General features: G+C 40.1%; 1 protein-coding gene across 10 annotated transcripts in view; it reads right to left on the bottom strand.

The window, feature by feature from the left end:
• The window catches only part of KYNU (kynureninase), a 90,410-nt gene that overhangs the window by 24,638 nt on the left and 44,158 nt on the right, over positions 1-21,614 (bottom strand). For 6 of the 10 annotated variants that reach the window (XR_012154227.1, XM_073305393.1, XM_073305388.2 and 3 more), the window contains 2 exons: positions 15,653-15,751; positions 15,204-15,277 (listed from right to left, as the gene is read on the bottom strand). Coding sequence is in view for 7 of the 10 variants with exons in the window: in XM_073305393.1 (XP_073161494.1) it covers positions 15,204-15,277; positions 15,653-15,751 (173 nt within the window). In the remaining 3 variants the exon portion in view is untranslated. Of the gene's footprint in view, positions 1-4,640; positions 4,735-5,262; positions 5,385-9,187; positions 9,311-13,433; positions 13,527-15,203; positions 15,278-15,652; positions 15,752-21,614 lie in introns of those variants that run through there. The other 4 variants (XR_012154230.2, XR_012154228.1, XM_073305394.1 and 1 more) reach the window with 4 other exon arrangements.

The raw sequence follows: 21,614 nt of genomic DNA, 5'->3' as shown, positions 1-21,614 counted from the left end.
CTGTAGTAACTCAGATCCCACCCCATCTAACATCCCATCACAGGCCATTGGACATATCAACCGCTAATCGTTGAAGATCAATTAATTGCCAAAATTAGGCTATCCCATCATATCATCCCTTCCATAAACTTATCAAGCTTAGTCTTGAAGCCAGATATGTCTTTTGCCCCCACTGCTTCCCTCGGAAGGCTGTTCCAGAACTTCACTCCTCTGATGATTAGAAACCTTCATCTAATTTCAAGTCTAAACTTCCTGATGACCACTTTATATCCATTTGTTCTTGTGTCCACATTGGTGCTAAGCCTAAATAATTCTTCTCCCTCTGTGATATTTATCCCTCTGATATATTTATAGAGAGCAATCATATCTCCCCTCAGCCTTCTTTTGGTTAGGCTAAACAAGCCAAGCTCTTTGAGTCTCCTTTCATAAGACAGGTTTTCCATTCCTCGGATCATCCTAGTATTCCTTCACTGTACTTGTTCCAGTTTGAATTCATCTCTCTTAAAAATGGGAGACCAGAACTGCACACGATATTCCAGATGAGGTCTCACCAGTGCCTTGTATAACAGTATGAACACCTCCTTATCTCTACTGGAAATATCTCGCCTGATGCATCTCAAGACCACATTAGCTTTTTTCACAGCCATATCACATTGGCGGCTCCTAGTCATTCTGTGATCAACTAATACTCCAAGGTCCTTCTCCTCCTCTGTTACTTCTAAGTGATGCGTCCCCAGTTTATAACAAAAATTCTTGTTATTAATCCCGAAATGCATGACCTTACACTTTTCACTATTAAATTTCATCCTATTACTGTTACTCCAGTTTACAAGGTCATCCAGATCTTCCTGTATGATATCCCGGTCCTTCTCTGTTTTGGCAATACCTCCCAGCTTTGTGTCATCTGCATACTTTATTAGCACATTCCCACTTTTTGTGCCAAGGTCAGTAATAAAAAGATTAAATAAGATTAGTCCCCAAACTGATCCCTGAGGAACTCCACTAGTAACCTTCTTCCAGCCTGACAGTTCACCTTTCAGTATGACCCATTGTAGTCTCCGCTTTAACGAGTTCCTTATCCAGCTTTCAATTTTCATATTGAAACCCAACTTTTCCAATTTAGCTAATAATTCCCCATGTGGAACCATATCAAATACCTGACTGAAATCGAGGTAAATTAGATCCACTGTGTTTCCTTTGTCTAAAAAAATCTGTTACCTTCTCAAAGAAGGAGATCAGGTTGGTTTGGTATGATCTACCTTTTGTAAAACAATGTTGTATTTTGTCCCAGTTACCATTGACCTCAATGTCCTTAACTACTTTCTCCTTCACATTTTTTTCCAAGACCTTGCATACTGAAGAGGTCAAACTCACAGGCCTGTAGTTGCCCAGATCACTTTTTTTCCCTTTCTTAGAAATAGGAACTATGTTAGCAATTCTCCAGTCATACGGTACAACCCCTGAGTTTACAGATTCATTAAAAGCTTGCAATTTCATGTGTCAGTTCCTTTAATATTCTTAGATGAAGATTATCTGGGCCCCCCGATTTAGTCCCATTAAGCTGTTTGAGTTTGGCTTCTACCTCGGATGTGGTAATATCTACCTCCATATCCTCCTTCCCATTTGCCGTCCTACAATTATCCCTAAGCTCCTCATTAACCTCATTAAAGACTGAGGCAAAGTATTTGTTTAGCTATTGGGCCATGCCTAGATTATCCTTAACCTCCACTCCATCCTCAGTGTTTAGCGGTCCCACTTCTTTCTTTGTTTTCTTCTTATTTATATGGCTATAGAACCTTTTATTATTGGTTTTAATTCCCTTTGCAAGGTCCAGCTCTACAGGGCTTCTGGCCTTTCTCACTTTATCCCTACATGGTCTGACCTCAAATAAGGTCAATAAGGTAGCTTTCCTTGCTAATCCTTCCCATTTTACACTCCTTGTAGGCTTTCTGCTTTTTCTTAATCACCTTTCTGAGATGGTTGCTCATCGAGCTTGGTCTACAACACCTGCCTATGAATTTTTCCCCTTTCTTGGGATGCAGGCTTCTGATAGTTTCTGCAACTTTGACTTGAAGTAATTCCAGGCCTCCTCTGCCTTTAGGTCCACAAGTTCTTCAGTCCAATCCACTTCCCTAACTAAATTTCCTTAATTTTTTAAAGTTAGCTCTTTTGAAATAAAAAACCCTAGTCACAGATCTATTTTTGTTTATCCCTCCATTTAGTTTGAATTGAATTAGCTCATGATCGCTCGAACCAAGGTTGTCCCCTACAACCATTTCTTCTATGAGGTCCTCACTACTCACCAAAACCAAATCTAAAATGTCATCCCCTCTTGTTGGTTCAGCGAAGTTATCCATCAGCTATATCCAACTTGGCGAAGGTATCCATCAGCTATTGCATCCAGGAAAATCTGAGCCCTATTATTATGACTAGCATTTGTCCTCCAGTCTATATCTGGGAAGTTAAAGTCTCCCATGATCACACAATTCCAATTAGTATTTACCTCATTAAAAACATTAAAGAGGTCTCTACCCATATCGGATCCTGGCGGTTTATAGCACACCCCAAGCACTATCCCAGGGGAGGCTCTAATAGCTTTCTTTCCCAATGTGATTTTTGCCCAGACAGACTCTGTCTTATCCATTCCATCACTTCTTATTTCCTTACAGTCTACCTCATCATTGATATACAATGCTACTCCACCGCCTTTGCCTTTATTTCGGTCTTTCCTAAACAGCACAGACCCTTCAATACCTGTAGTCCAGTCATGACGACTATTCCACCATGTTTCTGTTAACCCTATAATATCTGGTTTCACTTCCTTCACCAGTAGCTCTAGTTCCTCCATTTTGTTACTTAGGCTCCTTGCACAAACATCTTAATTTTTGCTGTTTGGCCTCGCTCACATTCTTTACCCAATTGGGCACAGACATTTTATTTCCAGTATCACCTATTAGACTGGTATGTACACTACCCTTCCTCCTTATGTCCATTCTCCTACCCACAGCGATATCCTTTCTTACTTCGTTTTCTTCCCTCTCAATGTTAAAATCCGGCGTAGACATTACCTGGACATCTCCCAACCATCTCCCCCAGATTCCTAGTTTAAAGCTTTCTTGATCAGTTTTGCTATCCTCCATCCTAGAAATCTATTTCCCTCCCTCCTCAGGTGAAGTCCATCCCGAGAGAACAGTCTTCTGTCCATGAATGCTTCCCAGTGGCCATACATCCCAAAGCCCTCCTTATAGCACCACTACCTGAGCCATCTGTTGAGCATCATAATCTTGTCACACTTTTGTTGCCCTTCTCTAGGAATAGGCAGAATCCCACTGAAGATCACTTGAGCCTTGATTTCCTTGAGCGTCTTCCCCAGCCTGGCATAGTCTCCCCTGATACATTCCAGCAAGAATCTAGCCGTATCATTTGTTCCCACATGAAGGAAAATCAGTGGATACTTTCCCACTCCCATTAGGATCCTCTTCAGCCTCAGGTCCACATCCCGTATCTTAGCACCCAGCAGACAGCACACCCTTCTGTTCTCTGGATCAGCTCTTGTTACAGGCCTGTCTATTCTTCTCAGTAATGAGTCCCCAGTCACATAGACCTGGCTTTTCCTGGCGATCGTGCGATTCTCCAGTATATCCCCTGTTCCCTCTGGCTGCAAGTCCTCTCGATTCCTATTGTCCTTTGCAATCCTCTGAAACCCATCCCATATCCTCCTTGGTGTTGTTATATCCATTGACTCTTGCCCTCTTCCTATAGGGCTAGCTGCTCTTCTCTTCTTCCTTGCCCTCTCACCTTCAGTGACCACCTGCTGTGCCCCTTCTTCATTTTCCAACTCCGCAAACCTATTCCTGAGCTCCGTTTCTCCTTCACTAGCTCGTCTTTTCCTCTGCCTGGGTCTCTTTGTCACATGCTTCCACTGTCCACTTTCCTCACCCAGCAGTATCCCCTCAGAGTTCTTTGGTCCTGCTTCCACCTGCAAGTCTGAGCTTTTCCCTTGAGCCTCCTCATGTCTTTGCTCCATCGTCCATTCCAACCCCCTTCTAAACTCGACCAGAGTTTCCACCTGCATCTCCAATCCTCAGATCTTTTCTTCCATCAGCTCTATCAGGCAGCACTTCATGCAGACGAAACTCTCTTCAGGTACCCCCTCCTGGATCATGTACATGCTGCAGCTTCTACATCCAGTCATCTTCATTGTGTCTTCCACTGCTTGGGTCACTCCCACTGCTGCCTCTGTATCTGTCATCGCCTTCTCACCTAAGTCCTGTTAGTCCGGAAAACACAAACCAAACCAAAACACCACCACCCACAGCAAAACAAACCCCCAATGAGCACCAAAACACTGCCAGACCACCACACACTCCCTTCACTAGCCTGTCTGTTCCTCTGCCTGGCTCTCTTAGTCTTCCCCCCAAACTCCCCTTACAAACTCCCACCCAAACTCCCCTGTTTACAGCTCTATTTGCTGGCTCCTGTGCCGCTGTAGCTGTTGTGCCACTGTAGCTGTCTGTGCCGCTGCCTGCCTGACTGGCTGGCTACCTTTATAGGACCCCTAGTCAGAGAAGCCCCGCCCCCTAATCAGGGTTCAGCATCTCTCCCAGCACACTGCCCCTACCAGCCTCTATAAATACCAATATACATACCTACAGATACCTTCTCCTCCAACAGAACTCCCATTCAAACTCCCCTGTTTACAGCTCTGTTTGCTGGTTTCCATCAGGATTCAAGCTGAACAGAGAAAAGTAATTCATTTTTCTGTCAGATTTTGATATTTCTAAATTTGGTGTAGTTCCCATTTGGAACAACCCCCACAAAATTTCAGAATGTGCTGTGAAATGGAAATTCAAAAAAGAACGCAACTCTCGATCCTGGGAGCCCTGTGTTCCCCAGCTCAGAGGCAGGTCATCTGGTGGTCTGCTCTGGAAGCAACAGACTCTGGAAGTCCTAGGAGATGAGGCTGTCAAGGAGCCAGAAGCCTGTGATCCAGCACACCCAGAGCTCCCAGAGTCCCAGCTACCTGTTATTGTGCCTGATGGGGAATTGGGAGGCTGCAAGCCCAATGGAGCCAGTATCCTATGGGCTTGGGAGCCAGGGCTTGCAGGCTCCTGGATCCACATCAAATTGTTTGACAAGCTGAGGAGAAGCTGGAGTCTGGGAGCTCAGAAGTCAGGGCCTCCAAACTCTTGGCTTCCTGTCAGTCTGCAGGTGGTCTACTGAGCAGCTAAGCAGGTAACCATGCGGCCTACCACAACTTACTCAAAATCCAACAGGCTCCTGGAAACATCTTGATTTTGATGAATCAGCATTGGATATGAGAGAACTTGTAGAGGATATGGCTCTAAATAGGATGCTCTTTCACTTACAGGATAAGGTTTCACCTTTTGAAAGGAATAAAGTTGGGAGAGGGCAACATTTTAAAAACATCATTCATAAAATCCAAAAAATTATATGGTACATGAGATGTCTCCAGCCACACATGGGTAAGCAATACATGTACAGATAGGAAATCTAAGGCTCAGAGAAGTTTGGTGATTTCTTTAAGAGGCTCACTGGATAAGTTGATTTCAGCATGGGACATAAGGCAAAAGTCCTGGGCTCTAATTCTGATACTGATTTACTTTGTGATCCTCAGCAAGTCATCTTTCCTATTTTTTCCTTTGTAAAATGTAGGTAATAATATCTATGGACTAGATAATAATTGTAAAGTTCTGTATGAAGGTGCAAAGAAATGTCAAGGCTAGCTAGTGGAAGAGGTGGGAATAGAACTCATGACCATGCTTTTCAAAATTGACACATACACTGACAGATTTACATGAAATAGGATTCTCAAGTTTTCACAGGTGTGATGGTGCGCCTGCCCCACACTGGGCTCTAAGAAGTTAATAGAGCCCTATGGAGGCTGCACAGGAGTCAGCCAATCAGAGAAGGACTGAAGGGAGCAGCCAAGCAGGCCCATACAAAAAGGGAGGGCAGAAAAGGAAAGTTCTCTGCCCAGAGTGGAAGGACTGTGTCCCTAGAGGGCTGAGAGAACTGCCAGCACCCTGGACAGAGCAGTGCTGCTAGAAGGGACCGGGGGAGCGAGAGACAGCTCCTGGATGGCTGCTGGGGTTTGCAGGATGAGGCCCTGAAGCAAGGGCAAAGAGGATGTTGGGGCCATGAGGAAGTGGCCAGACAATTCTCTGCAGTAGCCACTAAGGGAAGTGGCTGAACAGTGGACTGCAGGTTCCCTGGAAGGAGGGGAGCACAGTGTGTGGCATGGCCGGAGGTCTGTGTTGCTGAAGAGGACGCCGCGGTCCTTGATGTGGATCCTAGAGCAGGAGTGATGGCAGTGAGCCACCACCAGAGGAGGGCACCCTGGCGAACTGAGCTAATCCCCAGGACAGCCAGCAGGAGATGCCAGAATGGTGAGTGAACCCCATTACCACAGGTTCTACTAAAAACTTTCAGTTCCCCAAAAGTTTGTGGAAAACCATAATTTTCGGAAATGTGATTGGATTCATTGAAATGGTGAACAATTGTCTAGGAATGAACTGATGGGTGACATGGAAAGAATAAAGAGAATGTGAGTGGCATATTCCACGCACACACAAAAAATCAATTTTACCTAACTCTGATAACATTATTGCAACATATTTATGGCTATATAGGACTACAAATATACACAGCACTTTATAAACAGAAAGATACATTCCTTGTCCCAAGGATATTAAAATCTAAATAAGTCATAGAAATATAGAGCTGGATGGGATCTTGAGATGTCATTTCATCTAGCCATCTGTGATGAAGCAGGACCAAGTATACCTAGACTGTCCCTGATAGGTGTTTGTGTATGCTGTTCTTAAAAACCTCCAATGATGGTAATTTCACAATATCACTTGGAAATCTATTCCAGTGCTTAACTATCCTCATAGTTAGAAAGTTTTTCCTAATATCTAACTTAAATCTCCCTTGCTACAGATAAAGCCATTGCTTGTCCTACATTCCCTGGACCTGGAAAACAACTGATCACTGTCCCCTTTATAACATTCCTTAATGTATTTGAAGACTGATCAGGACCTCCCTCAGATTGCTTTTCTCAAGACTATACATGCCAAGGTTTTTTTAACCTTTCCTCATAGGTCAGCTTTTCTAAACCTTTTTTCAATTTACTTGCTCTTCTCTGTACTCTTTCTAATTAGTCCACATCTTTCCTATGAAAGGGGACGTCCCAAACCAGACACCGTACTCCAGCTGAGGCCTCACCACTGCCAAGTAGAGCAGGACAATTACCTCTTGGGTCTTATACATTGATACCCCTGTTGATACACCCCAGACACTTAGGCTTTTTTGCGATTACATCCAGTTGGTGAGTCATATTCAATTTGTGATCCACCAAAAACTCCTAGACCCTTTTCAGAAGCACTACTGCCAAGCCAGTTACTCCCCATTTTGTAGTTATGCATTTGATTTTTCATTCATAAATGTAGTACTTTGCACTTGTCTATTTTGAATTTCATCTTGTTGATTTCAGACCAGTTCTGCAGTTTGTCAAGGTCCTTTTGAATTTTAATCCTGTCCTCTGAAGTGCTTGCAACCCCTCAAACCTTGGTGTCATCTGCAAATTTTGTAAGCACACTTTCTACAACATTATCTAAGTCATTAATGAAAATATTGAATACTACCAGACTCAGGACAGATCTGTGTGGGATGCCACTACATATGTCTCACCAATGAGACATCAAACCACTGATAACTACTCTTGAGTATGGTCTTTCAACCAGTTTTGAACCCACCTTATAGTACTTTCATCTAGACAACATTTCTCTAGTTTGCTTATGAGAATGTCATGTGTAATTGTGTCAAAAGCCTCAATAAAATCAAGATATGTCATGTCTACACCTTCCCTGCATCAACTAGACCAGTAATTCTGATGAAGACAGACATAATGGGAGGCCCAAAGCTGAAAAAATGAGAATGGGAATAGATGGAAAGCATATTAACCAGCCTCTCCTTCATAACCTAAAACTCCTTCCAAAGCTAAATAATGCTCTTGGATATTTGCCATTCAGATGGTGAATCCAAGAACATACCCCTGCAGCCCCATCAAGGGTCTAGATTGGCCTAATAAATCACTTGTCCCAAGACAATGCAATTAAACCTAATTAGCCAGTGCCTTTATTCCTAAACTGTCTCTTCCATGGGGGATTTTAGGTTTTGGTTTTTAAATTAGCTTAAGGAGCTAAATTGCTCTCATTGACTTGGCAGGGAAACAGTTTACTTCTGTCATAGTCTAGGATAGTTTATGCACTCAGGACACACATGTTGCATTTCCCGAACAGCTTACAGCTACATTACCCAACTATTTGATTTCACTGGTACTAACAACAAATCTTTCTACAAACTGCACCCAGTACATTTTTTTATCAGTTACCACTAACTTTTGACCTTGCTCCATTGAGCACAGCTTCTCAGAAGTCTCCTACAGTGCTCCTTCACATCCTTCCTTTGGCCAGGTTACTGTTTATTTTGGCTTGATTTTCAGAAGGGCTGAGATCTGCAGCTCCAGCTGGCCTCAAGAGGAATGAAGGTCAATGAAAATCAAGCCATGTGTCTATTGTCCATATAAACACCTTCACAAAAGCAGCCATAGTTTTTTCCAGCATAGACTAAGCAACATTACTGCCCTATTTGAGAACCATTTTTTCTTCCTTAGAATAATTCTACTCCCAAAGATGGGCAGATGCATTATCTTTACAGCAGCTTCAGCCATTTTTGTCACAGCACTGAGGGCTCAAATCCCAAAATATGGTTATGTAGCATTTCCTCATTTATTTCCTCAAAGGAATAAAATAACAGTAATAAGAAACCCAATAAACTGAAGTAAAAAATATCATAGGAGCCAGGAACACTTACCAGCTGGAAGGGACGGAGATGGAACAATCAGATGCAAAGCAGACAGCTTATAGGCTTGATTTTCAGAGATGCTGAGCATATGCATGCTGTCAATAGAGTTGTGAGTGCTCAGGACCTCTAAATCATCAGGCAGCTTAGATGGTATTTGCTGGTCTTTAATCATCTTAAAACCAGGAAGGCATACTGGGATAAGGTTTTTGTAAGAGGACGAACCCAGGCCCTTGAGTTTTTGTTAGGGACCATACAGTCAAAAAGAAAGGCAACCCTCCAGAAAAGGTTGAATTCTCACCTTTCTAACAATCAAGAAACCAACAACCAAGATCTTGTTTGAAGATCCCAAGCTTTTCGAAGTGGGAGCCTGGTGTGTATGAAATAGCTATGGCCTTCTTGTTTTTCCTTTGATATTTTGTTTCTATAATAAAAATGAGATGCTTTTGGGGTATCAGCTGTTTCCTGTGTGTACGGCACTCCTCCACCACATCAAACAAACTGTTTATTTTTAAACTCAACTTTAGCGCAGACAAGCAGCAGGTAAAAGCTTGATAAATCCTTTCATTTTAAACATTAGACGGTGTAGAATATTTATTTACTCTTCTGCCAAGGCTTATCTATTATTCTCATGGCTGCTTTATATACATTTATTTTCTTTTCATCTTATTAAAAGGTGCTGTACTTTTTATTATAAGGATTCAGCTAGGATTTTTTTTTCTTTTCCTCTAACCCAGGATTCAGTCAGGTTGTTTTGCACAGCAAAAAAGAAGGGTTAAAAAAAACGGTTAAAGAAACTGCTCAATTATAACTACAAATACTACAATATAAATACTTTTTTTCCCATAGTGCCTTCCATTCCAGACACTTGACAAATATTAGTTTTTCCTTATAACAATCCTTTTGGTAAGTTTTTATAAATTGGGAAACTGAGGCACAGAAGTTAAGAGGGAGAAGTTCACAAAGGAGCTAGGCACCTGTCATTTGTATCTTTGAACATCTCTCCCTGAGTGATCCACCTGAGGCTACACAGCAACTGTGTAGTATAGTCAGGAATAAAACAAAATTTCCTCCTTTGTAGCCTTAAATTTACAGAATTAGACCCTCTTTCTTCTCCAGAAAAAAAGAAACAGAGTATTTGGGTTTGTTGCAGCCCCAAACTTAGGGAATTAAATGTTAAATCATACAGCTTCAGTCCTGACACTCAATCCTTGCTCTACAGACCACACCTCTTTACATTATAAAATGTCAATGTATACCTATGCGGGGAAACCATCTGAGTCCAAGCTGACTGAATCAGTTTGCATTCTAAAAGGTGGAACAGATATTGAAAGGCTAAATTCAGCCCTGGTGTCAGAAGTGGTCTCAACTATTGTCAAAGTCAACAGACTAGCGACCATTGACATCAAAAGTCAATTGGCACAAAGTTTCCACTAAAGGAAGAAAGGAAAGATAAGCTAGAAAAATGCTATCTGACATTTTAGGTAAAGATGCTTAATAATGCTGAGCAGGACTACCCTGACTACTGGGATCTAGAGTCAGTCTGTGTCTTATGCTCTCCTGTTGGAGCTGTTCTGCTTTGGCCCAGCAAATATTTAATTATTTATACAGAGAGGGAGAGATACTGACTCTAGAGCCCAGGGGTTAGGGTACTCATGTGGGAAACTTAATGACTGTTTACTTATATATGGAAAGTGGAACAGCTCCAAAAGGAGAGATTGAAAGAAACCCATCCCGGAATAGCCAGCAACCTGATGGTCAGGGCACTCATCTGGGATGTGGAAGATCTTCAGTCAAGTTCCTGGTCTACAGTAGGCCGAGAAGGACTTGGATGTGGGTGTCCCATCTCCCAGATTAGTGGCCTGACCATCAGGCTATTAGCTGTTAGGGTTGGTCTCTCTTGCTCTCTCTTGTTTTCCACCTGATGTGGAAGAGGAAAAAATGTTGAAATTTCAAGAAGTTTTGCGGGACGACAAAACCATTTCTCACCCTGTGCCCTGGTTTTACCTTGGGCTCTAATTTATACTTGCTAATTACAGGCAAGAGGTCCTTTGGCATACACCTCGGAGCTTCATCTTTGAAAGATGGCCAGAATGTACATTTTACATTACAAGGCAATAAAACATTTTGATAAATATAATTGCCTAGTCAATAGCTTGATTATGAAGGATGAGATAAGTTAAAGAAATCAATATGGTTGGTTAAAGTGGTTTACATAATATTGGCCATGGGTTAAAAACAATCTGTCAAATCATTTAAATTACACAGAGATCAACTGGATTGGAATTTAATTACCTACTTCAGGGTGGCTGAAAGACAAAAATGAAAAGATATTTGGGGCTTCTGTGTTTGAATGAACTTTTCTGGCCACTGGGTGTCATCCTTGATTCAAATGACGATTAAAGACTTTTTAGATACAGCATAAAATCTGCAACTTCACTAACAGTTAAATTCCACTCTATTTGATTGTACACCACACAGCAAATTGTTCTGCATTTGAATCAGCTATCAAATTGAGCACTTTGACATAGACAAATTCTCTTTTGTATCACTGCTTTATTTGGAAATCTGAAATGGCTGGGTGATGTGGGAGGGGGAAAAAGGAATGCAACTGGGGCATATTAACAACAAACAATTTGATCTCCATGTTTCATTATATACAAAAGAACTATGGCTATTAAGGTCCCAACAAAAAATTACTCTTACAATTTTTCACTGTCCTGCTTTTCTGACTTTGTGTCGTCCTGCTTTAAAGTAACTTGACTGAGAGATGGGCTCATGTTGCAAAGTTTGCACCCAAAGTTCTACATCTCTAACATTTGCAGCTGTCTGGACTCAGGGATCTGATCCTGAATTCTGATTCGAGCCTGTTATAGAGATAAAGATAGGGCCTCCCCTCAAATTTCAGATGCAGATCTTGATCTGAACTTCAAAGTTCTGTGGTGCTTAGACCCACAGTTTGGCTTCAGCGCCATCTGCAATGTATACAGTGGGTCACAGGTTGGAAAAGTATGTAACATGTAGCTATATTTATACTTTAAAATGTTCATTTATCTCAGCATAGTACAGGACTTAATGACTATGTATGGGGAAATTGGTTCAGTAACAAACTCTAATCTTAGCCCATTCCACAAATTCAAGCTGGTGCATTTACTAAGGTTTCAAAAGCTCAGGAAAGGGATCCAATCCCCTATGTGTCTCTTTTTCACACATACCCCCAAATGTAAATCACTCTTCCCACTCTGTGTCTCCAGACGGCTCACTACAAAGTCCCTTTCCTCTCTCCTGTCCCCAACATCTTCCCCCTGTGAGACCCTGACCCCTTTCTTCTCCCACCCACCCCAAATAGGCTTGAAGATCCTTGTAGGATCCAGCAGGCATGGCCACATTAGTGCCAGACTGCATTGTGTGTATTTGACTGGGGAAAGCCTAAGAGTACTCTTGAACACAGCAGCAATAAGAGATGGCTATTCTGTGTGTTCTGTTGGGAAAACACCAAGGACCATAAAAAGGTGACCAGGCCTAGAGTGATGGAAAAGTGCAGAGATGGGCTAGGTAGTTTGTTTGTTTTTCAGACCTGAAAGCCTAGTGGGAGGTTAAGGAGTAGGGAACGGAAGGTGCATCTTTTGGAGCAGATGAGTTAATCTTTTGAGTGAAGGAGAGGGGACATATACAGAGAGGACAAAGAGCATGTAGTTCAAGGAAAATAGTAATGAGGGAGAAAGAAAGATGGGACACCGAAAGTGTGGGAGAGAAGTACTGGGTGGAATAGTTCAGAAGAGCATCCAGTTTTGCTGGTGTTTGCCTCAAGCAAATAAAAACTTGTGATGATCAGTTTATAAATGGCTGCACGCCCTACAATGGGTTCTCTGTTGTGAGCAATTGAGATGATTCCAAGAACCAATCAGCAATATTGTGTTATCTATTAAGAGTCTAGACAGCCTAGGAGCTGCACATAATGTAATGCAACTGGTTATAATAATATTATTTCTCTTTGAAACTAGATTTAGTTTTCCTTGTCCCAGCTAAAATAAAAATAAGTACCAGCAATTTCTCCAGGTGTTACATCAGAAAAGTACTGTTTACATTTATTGATGTATTAAAAAAAAATCACAATCCAACTATTTTTAAATATGACAGCATCTATATAACATTTTTAACAAGTATTTCTTTGTATGCAGCCAACCTCTGTTCAGAGAATATAGCTTTACATGAATTAAAAAGTCTTTGAGAAAACAGATCTAATGCTTCCTAGCTTTAAAAGTAGATATTATAATGAAAGCATGCCACAGTTAGAGAACTATTAATCAGAGCTAAAACAGTCTTTGATTTTGTTCACCAACCACAGACTCAGATTTTTATTTTTAAAGTCTAACTTTAAAAGGGAACTTAAAAGGGTGAGATATCTTTTATTGGACCAAGTTCTGTTGGTGGAAAGGACAAGCTTTTGAGCTTAGACAAAGCTCTTCTTCAGGTCCAAGAAAGGTACTCAGTGTTTACATTTTAAAAGAAAATTTGTTGTATTTTGTTTACACTAAACAGTCTTTTAGACATGATTAGGGTTACTTACTTTTAATGTTATAACTGTTTCCTCTTATTAGATTGCATGTAAACCTGAAAGCAGAGTCCAAGAAGATGACCTATTTAGGGGGTGCACATGTATGTGTTAATGGAGTTTAAAACTATTATAATTTACTAAAATTCTCAGTCACCAGTTTAGAATAAAATGAGGTTAATTAACTGTTGCCTGAACTTGTATTAGCCAGTATTTAGAGTATAGCTGAAAAGTGAAATTGCCAATTAAAAAACCCCTTCCGTTAACAAAAACTGGAAATCACAATCCATTTTAGGGCATGCATGAGCACTTACTTTCTGTAATGTAATCTGAAATATCTCTCCCTGCATATACACTTTTAATTTCAATACCGTCATATACTACTATTTATAATGTAGGGCCAAACAGAAGATTTAAGCAATTCCATATTAGAGATGCAAGAAAACAACAATCCACACAATTTTTTATTGGTTTCATGTTATGGGTTGGATGTTTTTGTTTTTAAACAAATTAGGCCTCTGATCCTGCAATGAACTCTGAGCAGATGGAACCCCACACCTCACTAATTTCACAGTGCTCATTGTAGCACTGTGGTCTTAGCCCATAACCCTGGTAAACTACTTGAGGATACAGATAATCCTTCTTCACATGAGTAATCCCATTCAAGTTTGCAGTGTTATTATACCCATGCTGGTCCCAGGATATTAGAGAGAGATGGTGGGTTAGGTAATATTGGTTATTGGACTAACTTCTGTTGGGGAAAGAGACAAGCTTCTGAGCTTACACAGAGCTGAAGAAGAACTCTGTGTAAGCTTGAAAGCTTGTCTCTTTCACCAACAGAAGTTGGTCCAATAACAGATACTACCTCAGCCACCTTGTCTCTCTCATCCCACTCATGTCAGTGAATTACTTCTGAAAGTACATATTGGCTTGACTAGGCATTTAAACTCAGCCTATGTTCGTTTAAAAACTCCCTGAGGTTTGAAATTTGAATGCCACTTGGTTGGTTTGACTGCATAAAACTGATTCATTCTAACCACAAACTGAAAGCAAAAGTCACAAGATGAAAATCAAATGGACTGAAATGGAAAAAAGATATCATGAACCTTTGTGAAACAAAACTGAAAGGATGTACAGAGCTCTATTCCTATCTCCTCTGAGGGGAAAAAAATCAACTTTTAGTTAAATTTTTCAAATGTGGTCACATTCATCCATTTTCTTTGGGCGGGGAGGAGGGAAGGCAAAAATATTAGATGTTGCATACTGATCTAGCTTCTTCAACCATAAGCACCATTACTTACTTATCTAAGACCTGGTCCAACAGGAACTATACAATTGAATTTCCTCAAATTTGGGAATGAGGATTGTTGATATGTATCCCTAATTCTGAACCCTCCCTAAGTGCTCTCTGTTTCAAATGAATCTTAAGACATCAGTCCAAAACTGTGGGAATTCTCACAAGAATAAATTATACTTGTGATTTCCTACCCTCAAGATATTGAGCTCAGAAGACTTCCAGTATTTGGGGCCAATATCTCAAAAGAAGAATCTTATGAAATTCTAATATTGTTGAACCAGAACTCCAGCCCTGGCTGGACCTGGAACCTGAACCTCTAAAACCTTATCCTCAGTCAGAAAAACAGAATCAATCAGCAATGTCACAAAGGCAACAGTGTATTTTGACAGAGAAAGAGAGAACTGTTTTCACATTTAAACTTTACAACAGCCCTGTGGGCTTTCTTCGATATATAGAAATACTTACACTGGTTTTATAGTCTGGGAATGTTTCTCATGAATGTAGGCACCAGCCAGGCCCCCAGCTCCAGAATTTAAATACTGTAAAGAATATATTAACATGAATACATTTTGCTCTCATCATTTCTCACATGCAGCATTCCCTCATCCTCCCTCAATAAAGACAGGATGGTTATACAATTTCAATAAGGCTTTTAGTTGAAGCTCTTTGGCCTCATCTATTGTCTTAATGTGATGAGCTTGTTGAAAATAGATATTGTAAAATATTTTATTTCTTCAGATTTGTCTTAAAAACCACCATACCCAAGGTAGCTGCATTTATACCTTAGACAAAGCTTCTGTTTGAGTTTTGGTCCAAGGAGCCGGTACGATTCCTATTTAATCTGATCCTCTTTGCCCACCCTTCTCTGAAACATAATTATTAAAAACATTCTCAAATACTATAGCAGCTCTCACCTTGTAGGAACACCAGCAGGCAAAATCTACCCCCCAGTCATGTAAATGCAGTTCTACATTACCAACAGCATGAGCCAGGTCAAAGCCAACATAGCAACCCTAGAGGAAAGAGAAGACTTTAATAGACTCCCTAAAAGGATAAATACCATAAAAGTGACTCTGCAAAAAAAGTAAATTTTTCCCCGTATCCCAGCACCAAAGTCTGTTTGATTTGGTGATAGAAACAAGTTGTGTATAGTGTGTGTGTGTGTACACATGCACACACAAATCTATATCCATCCTCAAATGAATAATTTTATGGGCTTCTATTAGGCCCCCAATTTTGATCTATTGTAACGCTGTGATGGTATGTGAAAAAATATTAATAACAAATAAAAGATGATAGTTAATTAAAATACATGTTTTGACATGCTGCAAGGACAAGGATAAATAATTTATTTATATCAGTTACACAGTAAGGGTCTGATTTTCAGAGCTGCTAAATATTTGAAGCTCTCATTGCCTTTGCAATTTTGGGACCTTAGCACTTATGGAAATCTGTCCCTTAGAATTTTGCAACAGGTGAGGTAGCATCACATACTGTACCATGCATTTTTAAATTTATTGTACTTATCCCTACACTATACTAACACCCCCACTCCACCCTCTACTCCCTGTAAATGTTACAGGATGGCCATATCTAGGGAACTGAAAATTTGGAATAACTAAGGAGCATGAAACAAAACATTTTATACACACAATAACCACTAGATGGCAGCATTTTTAAATTAAAAGAGTGATCTAAAACTTGTACTATAATGCTACACCATTAAAGTGAAGAAAAATAATAGCATATTTTGTGCATGGACTACAAGTTAATACTATTTTACATTTCTCTCTAAAGACACAAATGGCCTTTTTACAAGTGGCATGGTAGGAATGAAAGTGAGAGCATGGATTTTAATACATCTAAGCCCTGTAATAAAACAAAGTTTTTTTTTTTTAAATCTCTTTTGCTGTTTGTTGTACAAAAGGCATCTCAGCTAAATTATTAAAAGAATACTTTAGTATACTTAATCCCCTCTAAAAACTATCTAGCTAACCGAATGAAACAGCATGTATAAAAGTGTGACAACCTAATTCTAATGAAGCTGCTAATGGAGTTGTGGGGCTGTAAAATTCTCTCAAAATGATGGGATGAACTGCCAGCACCTAATCACTTGCACAATATAAATATTAATAATGGGTGAACTGAAATAGAAACAGAGTTCAGGTTTGGTTTGATAAGTATTCTAGCCCTCACACAGCAAGAACTTGTCTACACAGGAACATTCAGGATATTTAAGATGAATCAACTAAAGAAGTGAGGTTAATGTGCATTAAACACCTCTATGGATGCTCTCATTCTGGCCTGAGTTTGCAGTAGCTTAATCCTAAATAAACTACAGCAAGTTAAGTCACTTAACTTCTAGATGAAGGTGTCCACAGAGGGGTTTATTGCACATGAACTTTGCACTTTTTGTTGAGTCATTTTAAATTTTCGGAGTGTAGACATGCCCTGAATTGCAGCTCATCTGAAGATCTGTCACTAGATTCTCATTGGTTCCAGTCAAAATCCAGATTATTCTGGGAATAGCCTTTAAGGTATTTTGATATTTCTAGTCTCAACAGAAACTAATAAGTGGCCAAAAACATATCAGTAAAAATGTAAATAAGTTACTTATTTAAGTTGTGTGAGGACCAGTTCTTACTTCTATTAAACTGGTTCACCCATTCCCAAAGAATATGCCAGCTTTCTACAAAAGCAACTTTGAAAGCAAAAAGAAGAGAACAAAGAAAGCCTGTTGTTTAAAATGTCTGTCATATTGTTGTTGTTGTACTTGTGTTGGTCCCAGGATATTAAAGAGACAAGGTGATTGAGGTAATATCTTTTATTGGACTAATTTCTTTTGATGAAAGAGACAAGCTTTTGAATTACACAGTGCTCTTCTTCAGGTACTTCATACTGTAAAGAATAAGAAGTTCAGTGAGCTAGCACAAGACTCCTTACAAGAATGGATGGCCTTGTGTTTAAGGCACCAGAGTGGGACCCTGAAGATCTGAATTCAGTGCCAATGGACTTCCTTTATGACCTTGGGCAAGTCTCATTTCTCTTTACCTCAAGTTGCCATCTCTGAATTGGGGATAATCATGCTTCCCTACCTGATGTGTGGCACAGCTATGTAAACAGTAAGACTCCATATATAGAGAGATTTTAAATGGCAATTAAAGCAAACTGAAAGAGCTCTCATTGCACCAAACGAGCAGGGAGGGGAGCTGTGTGGGAATGTTGCTTACAGAGACCATGGGGAGCTCTCCATCTCCTTTTGGTAGAGGAGAGGTACATGTGGTCCCCACTGAATCCTCATCTTTATTTCAACTTCTGAAAGGCATTGTTGGAAAGTGCCTGGGTAATTGCTGGTAACTGGCAGGTAGCAGCTCAGCATGGTCAATGACATTTGGAGAGAAGGAATTGACAGCTTCACGCAAGCACAGCTGGGACATTTTAGAAAGGAAGTCAGGAAGAGAAATGAAGATGAAGGATTTTAAAGCATTTCCTACTGGGACTTGAGAGATTAAAAATAGTCTACATGTTGTACACAAAGGGCTGAAGGCACAGTATTTGTATTACATAATGTATTATACAAAAGTGAACTTAGAAGTTAAAGTTTCCTAGAAGTTGGCTGTTTCTTAAGTGGTTCAGGAGACTAGAGGGTTAGCCCCTAAAAGCAAAGATGAAAAAAAAAAAAGAAAGTAATGCTATACCCTCCACTGCCTACACCCTGCTGAGGAGAGCTTGGCACAATATGTAGTAATTTTCATTTATCTGAGAGACTGAAGATGGAAAAATAGCTTGAGGTGATTTTTCAAGCTTAATTTAGTTCATTTAATATTTAATGGCTTAATGAAGCTGTCTGTGTTCAGAGTTTTCACTCTGGGAGGAATCTTAGTTTAAGCAGAGAACTTAGGAAATTGATTTCAAAAAATTCAAAAGGAAATCAGTAATTTAATTCATAAATAATTGACCTCAGTCTTCTTAAAACACTTTTTCAGACCTTTCTGAACTTGCCTCTTAAATCTCTGTTTAAGCAGTTTTAGGGCAATCATTGTGTTGTACCATTTAAACTCCATTTTTAAAAGATTTTAAAAACTTCATGTGAAGAATATTTCCCTCTGCTATATTGTTTGACTATAATATTTAGTGGGTTGTTCTACAAATTATATTTGTTTCCTTCCTCTCATCACACTTTCAATTTTCATTTTACATTTCCTTCTTTCTTTTCTCTTCTGTTCTCCCAACTTTACTTTCTGTTAATGAGATGTGCAGGTTTATTAATCATCAGTGTAGTGGGTCTTGCATTTTGATTTGAACATGAGATGATTATGGCTCATTCCAACCTTTTTTGGCATCCCAAAGATTACAGCTTCCTTTTGATAAAGTTTTTTCCACTGGCACTTAAGAGTTTCATTCTAGCCACTAACAGTTTCACCCCCCACCCAAAGAGGCAGAAAGATGTGGTCTTTAAGGTAACTGAGCCTTAGTCCACCAGAAACCAGAAAGGTTAGGGTAAGGAGTTGAATGGATAGTCATGGAGAGTACAGAGCAGTAGTGTGATGTGATACTGCAAGTCTTCCCTGCCTAAATATCAGACCACTAAGTGCTGACATGGAGGACTGATGCCTTCAGGGGATGTGAATGAGATCAGCTCAACATAGTTTTTCTAGTTATCATTTCTGTCTTATCTGGGTACATCTTAAACCAATTTTCATCCATCTGCTTATTTCCATGAAGCATTATGACATCTGTGTGATGGCTTGAGTCCTGTCCACTGAGGAGAGAAAGGTAAGTGTCACTCAAATATTGGTTGAACAATCTTTCCAAGTTAGTTCATATCTAAACTGAACAGCTGAGAGGAGGGGAGATAGTTCCATGCAGAAGAGTACATGTGAAAGCTCCTGTGAAAGAGGAACACTTGCTCATCATAACTATCTGGGATCTGTCCAAGATGAATGAGTTAAGTCAGCTCAGTGCTTTCCTGGACTACTCTTACGAGGCTGTGTAACTGAGATAGCAGCATTTTGTGCTCAATGGTGTTGCAGGCAGTAGTGTAAATATAGATATTTCATTAATGGTTGCTGGTAGATTGCCTAATCTGAAGAAGGAATTGATGAACTTGGTAATTAAAGGGTTCAAATGTTCCCTGCTAGTTTTCCATCAGCCACAAGGGGCACTAGGACTTTTATTTGGGTGATTAGGAGCATAAAGAATTTATCCCTAAATCTATTCATAACCCAAAGATTAAGAAGTGTCTGGGTTTGGATATAGCCTGAGTTATTCCTATTGCTGCACAGAAAACATGAGTTCTCCACCTAGCACGCCTGAGATGAAATACAATAGAAAGGGACACCGTCATTCGGTCTGAAGTAAGCCATAGGTGCCTGAACTTTTCTTTTTTTTTACAGTGTGAACAACATTTCAGCAGAGAGCTCATCAGCCTCATCGGTTTCCACTGACAACTGAGCAACTCAACCTTTTATCAATAGAGATTTCGTAACAGTCCTGTCAGTTACATCAAGAGCTTATATGATAAAGCAATACTGACAAACTATTCATGTATTTTAACCATCTTGTATATGAAAACTGGGTGGTCTTTCTTTTTTAAAAAAGAATTAAGATACCTAATTTAGTCTTCAATTAATCTCTCTCTCCTATGGGTACAGTTCTTCCTGCCCCTGCTGATCAACTCGGCATGCTTCTCTGCCATCTTCTCTTCTCCCTGCCACTTAGGCCTTGTCTAAGTTTAAAAGCAGCTTATTTCAGTTTAACTTATACTACTTTCTAACTGAATTCAGCTAAACCAAAATAGGGCTGATTTAAATCCAAATAAGAGTGTTCACACAGGGATTTGCACTAGTTAAACTAAATTGGTTTAAATCACACCCTTAGGTAAAATGGTGCAACTTTCCTGAGTAGACAAAGCCTTGGTTCCCTTTTCTTCTGAACATTTCTCTCTCCTTTGTGGCTCTGGTCTAGGGGAATGGCTCATGTTCCACTACCCCTTCTCTCATATAACAGTGGCCCCTAATATATGCAGCTAGTCTCGATCCCCTCTGTTTCCCCTCTGTTTAAAGGCTTCTCAGATCTCCCCTGTAAGGAGAAGTCTGGAAACTTGTGGAAGCAGCTGCAAACCAGATCTGTCAACACCCATGTCACCTATGAACTTGTAGGGGAAGGATTTTAGAATGGCACTATAAGAATTAATGTATAATTTGATTTCATCCTGCTAGCCACCCCATTTGAATAGTAGAAAGGAATGACCCTCTGGGACTTATGAGATTCTGTTTTTCCATATGCATTACAAATTGTGCCCTCTTTAGTTCTTTGTTTTAAGGTTTAGTTAGTAAGAGACAGGATTCTGTATTGTGTCTATGTTAAGTTGAGTAGAGGAACATTAAAGGCCTGGGTCTCAATGTAAATTGTCTTAGTTATTGATTGTGAAACTTAGCAAGGTTTAATTTGCAATGCCTTTTTGCTGATATAAAATACTACTGTTTGTATTCTCAGAGTCTCTGTAAAAGACTGTTTGGTCTCTGTAAGAGACTGTTTGTGTGAATGAGGAATGCATACATCGGGAAAAGAAACAGTGTGAAGGCCATTGTTAACCAGATGGTCAAGAAAGGAGGAGCGAAGACACTTATCGAGATTTGTTGATGCCAAAGAACCATCAATGCGTATCCATGAGTGAGGAAGGGCAAATTGACAACCCTGATGTGAAGGCTGGAACCCCTAAAGATAACTGATTAAATCGAAACCAGGACAGGATGACCCTCTCACAGGTATTTTGGAATGTTAACACCAATCAAGGAGTAACCAGTCAGAAACTGACACAGCAAAATCTATAGACTTCAACAGAGAAAAAGGACTGTAAGAACAGGGTGCTTT

Source organism: Lepidochelys kempii, chromosome 11 (genome assembly GCF_965140285.1).
Source record: "Lepidochelys kempii isolate rLepKem1 chromosome 11, rLepKem1.hap1, whole genome shotgun sequence".
Classification (NCBI taxonomy): domain Eukaryota; kingdom Metazoa; phylum Chordata; order Testudines; family Cheloniidae; genus Lepidochelys; species Lepidochelys kempii.
Note: the sequence above shows the minus strand (reverse complement) of the source record. Positions and strands in the feature narration are given on the sequence as shown.